Here is a 3,838-nt window from a genome sequence, read left to right as displayed (position 1 = left end):
GGTGATGAACAATAAAATATAATTGTACCCGCCTCAACATAATTTCATATTATTTTTTATAATTTACCTATGGGAAAATTACTGGGTTTTAGCTGTACAAGAGTAAAATATTACATTATACTAAAAGGCAACCTTAAAAACATGCAATGTGGTTTTTAAATAAATCAGACCAAATATTACTATAAAAATATTGACTCTTCTAGGTCAGAGAAGAAGAAATAGAGGAGTTAGATGCTCTATTAAAATTTTTTTTGTGAACTCTCAGCTCCTGGAGGTGTAGAAAATAGTTATGGGAAAATAAACATCTTACTTCAAACTTCCATCAGCCGAGGAGAGACGGATAGTTTCTCCCTTATGTCAGATTCTGCAAATGTTGCACAGGTAAGAATCTTACTCCCCATTTTCTCTTCCTTGTTTATCTCTAGAGACCAAGGAATTAATTCAATTGTTCTGTGAATACATTACTTTGAGAAATTCTATGAACTACAGTTTCTCCTTAGAATTAAAGATATTGATTTGTACATCTTTTATGTAACCTGTGCTTGTAAATCAGGACTGGGGGTGAAAGTTAGTGGTTTGTTTGGCTTAGTAACAAATCTATCTTATATAAGGCCTAATATACGTATTCCAGTATAATAGGTCTCTGATTTTAAATATTGAGTACTGAAAGAAAATTGTTCCCTAAACCTACAGCTCATTTAATTTATAACTTTTAAAAACTGCTATGGTAAAAAAAAAAATCTTCATATATTTAAACCATCATGTGAAATAAAGTAAGTTATTTTTTGTCTTCTTTGTCTTTCATTTCTTTTCTTTGTTTTGTTTTGTTTTGTTTTTCGTAATACTACAGATTGAACTGAAAGGCTCTCTATGACTGAAATATATCCTTAGTCCTTTTTTACTTTTTTTCTTTTAATTATTTATTTTAGTACTAGGGATTGAAACTACAGGCCCTAAATCACTGAACCACATCTCTAACCCTTTCTATTTTTTTTTTTTTGAAATAGGGTCTTACTAAATTGCTCAGGGCCTAGCTAAATTGCTGAGAATGGCTTTCAACATGAAATCCTCCTTTCTCAGCCTCTCAGTGTTACCACCACACATTCTAACAAGATTAGAAGAAAAAAATCTTACTGTAGATAAGCTGAAAGATATGAGGAAAGATGAAATAGGTAAGAAGGGGGAAAAAGTGCTTAAATGAATTTTTCTGTGAAAATAAAATATTTTACCAGATATAAAAGTATTGTGAATTTTCATATTATTTAACATAAATTTATTTTCTCTCTTTTTATTTGTTTTAGTACATTATAGTTTACATTGTTAATTTTGACATATTCATGAATGCATATAACTCAACATAAATTTTGAACCTACATATGACATCTCTTTATTTATGCAAAAGAGCAAAAATCACTCCAAATTTTATGAAGTTATTTAGCAGAATTAGCAATTAAGGCTGGATTTGGGCACACATGCGTATAATCCCAGCAGTTCTGGAGGCTGAGATAGGAGGATCACAAGTTCCAGGTCAGCTTCAGCAACTTAGCAAGACCCTGTCTCAAAATTAAAAAAAAAAATTAAATGGGCTAGGGATATTGCTTAGTGGCTTAGCTGCTGGCCCAGGGTTCAACCACCACTACCCGCTCCAAAAAAAAAAAATTAGCAATTAAAATAGTTTATATTAGCAAAGTTTTAAGTATTTTAAATGTAGATCCTACCCATAAATGATAAGAATCAGTGATATTTATTCTCATTTTGTTTCTTAATATTGAACTAATTTCAAAGATATTTTATGTATATCAGCAGTATTACAGTAAAAGTTTAAGTGAACAATAAGCTCTACATTCTCCAGAGTTTAAACAAGCTTAATCACACATAGATGCCTTTAAACCCAGTTGTCATCAGTGCATACATAGTATTCAGTGTCTAGCTTTTTGTGTAATATTGAAAAGTTATTCCTAAACATACATTTCCACAAATCCTAACATTTATGGAATAAATGTATAATGCCTTGATTAGACAGTATTGACTTCTGCAGAGGATAGACATTACACATGAAAAGAGTCATTCTGAAGACAAGTAAGGAGGAGGGTTACTGCTGGCCAGAATTCTAAAGAGGAAACTGAGCTCCCTGGCACACCCCAGGAATACCAAGGCTGGGGAGGCTGAGACAGGAGGACTGCGGGTTCCAAGCCAGCCTCAGCAAAAGCAAGGCACTGAGCAACTTAGTGAGACCCTGTTTCTAAATAAAATTACAAAATAGGGTTGGGTATGTAGGTCAGAGGTCAAGTGCCCGGAGTTCAAGCCCTGGTACCAAAAAAAAAAAAAAAAAAAAAAAAGGGGAGGCCACCACAGCGGAGCCAAGCCAGACTCGGGCGGGCTCGGCGGCGACAGCGAGACCAGGCAAGCGCGGGCGGCCTTGAGTGGCCTCCGATGCGGCGCAACGTGAAGAGGCGAAGAGGCGCCGGCGCCGGCCCCGCCACACGGCCGCCTGGGGCGGCGGCTTTAGAGCGGGAGGAGGGGCCGGGCTGGAGGCGCGGGAGGAGAAGGTGGTGTACTCCCGGTCGCAACTGTCCTGGCCGACAGCACCAAGGCGCTGGGCGATGCCTTCAAGCTGTTCATGCCCGCAGCACGGAGTTCATGAGCTCCGATGCGGAGCTCTGGAGCTTCCTCTGCAGCCTCAAGCACCAGTTCTCCCCGCACATCCTGCGCAGCAAGCACGTCCACGGCTACGCCTCCTGCCAAGCCCTGGTGCCTGACCCCCGGAGCCCCCTACCTCCCGCGGCCTGACGCGCCGGCCGGCTGCGCGCCGGGAGGCCAGGAGGAGGCGCCGCGGAGCCCGGGCGACTGCCGCGGGCAGGAGGTGGCCCCGGCTGCCCCCGCCGCCTCCACCGTCACCGCCACCGCTGCTGCCGCCGCCGCCGGCGGGCCCCGAGGAGTCCTGCCTGGAGAAACTCTCGGCGCCCGAGCCCTGCTTCGGGGGCCGCACCCTGGAGGAGACCTGGAGGGCAGCCACCCCGACGCTGACCACCTTCCCCACCATCCGCGTAGGCGGCGACGTGTGGGGCGAGCGCAGCCTGGCGGCGGCGCGATGCAAGGCGCGCCAAGTCCTGCGAGTGGACCTGGAACCCGTGGTGAGGCTCCACCGCTTCCCGGTGCCCCGGGCTTGAGACGCCGCCCCGAGGGCGCCTCCTGCAGGTCCCAGGCCCAAGATAGAGTTTCTGCTTGGAGAAATGAACAAGTGTCAGTCGAGTGTTTACAGACTCCACCAGGACTGTCCCCTAGTGCACTTTAGGCGTGCGAGGAAGTCCCGGGATGGCCTCCCTACCCAGCGCCCCCGGGATGCGTCCCCGCATCTGGAACTCCGGGACAGGTGTACCCTCTGCCGCCTCCCCGCACCGCGTCTGCGAAGGAGGAGACTGCAGGACTCACAGGGGAAGTCCCTTTGCTTCCGAACCCCAGATTGAGAAGTCTCCAGGACTATAGGGGCAGATTGGTTTTCTCCCTTTCGGACTCTACCTCACTGGTCTGGAAGTCCTCCGAAGAAGTCATTCTTTTCCAAAGGAATTTGTTTTCGTGCTTGTGTAATAAAAGCCAGAATTTGCTTGCTCTTTAACCCCCGCCTCCATTTTTCTTTTTGACTGCCACCCCTCTTTCTGGACGGAAGATCAAACATGTTTTGTGGTGTTGCACTCGTTTGTGCTCAGGGTATTCTGAATCCCACTCGTTTCTGAATTTTTACTGAATTTCAAAGCTTTGACCAAATATTTTTTTTTTGAGAGGTTCAAGCTTGACTGTTAGTAATGCAAGAATTTATATGGCTTTGATTTTCGTGGGC

The 3,838-nt window shown here is 44.7% G+C and overlaps 1 protein-coding gene across 1 annotated transcript; it reads left to right on the top strand.

The window, feature by feature from the left end:
• Positions 1-1,048: 1,048 nt before the first annotated feature.
• On the top strand, positions 1,049-3,616 carry LOC101973715 (coiled-coil domain-containing protein 71L). Its single transcript, XM_021721629.3, is given in 5 exon segments — positions 1,049-1,172; positions 2,425-2,571; positions 2,574-2,624; positions 2,627-2,769; positions 2,772-3,616. Coding segments are annotated over 5 exon segments (864 nt in total). The 3' UTR covers positions 3,171-3,616.
• The last annotated feature ends 222 nt before the right edge of the window (positions 3,617-3,838 follow it).

The sequence above is a fragment of the Ictidomys tridecemlineatus genome, unplaced genomic scaffold (genome assembly GCF_052094955.1).
Source record: "Ictidomys tridecemlineatus isolate mIctTri1 unplaced genomic scaffold, mIctTri1.hap1 Scaffold_96, whole genome shotgun sequence".
Classification (NCBI taxonomy): Eukaryota; Metazoa; Chordata; class Mammalia; order Rodentia; family Sciuridae; genus Ictidomys; species Ictidomys tridecemlineatus.
This window is presented reverse-complemented; position numbering and strand designations above follow the sequence as displayed.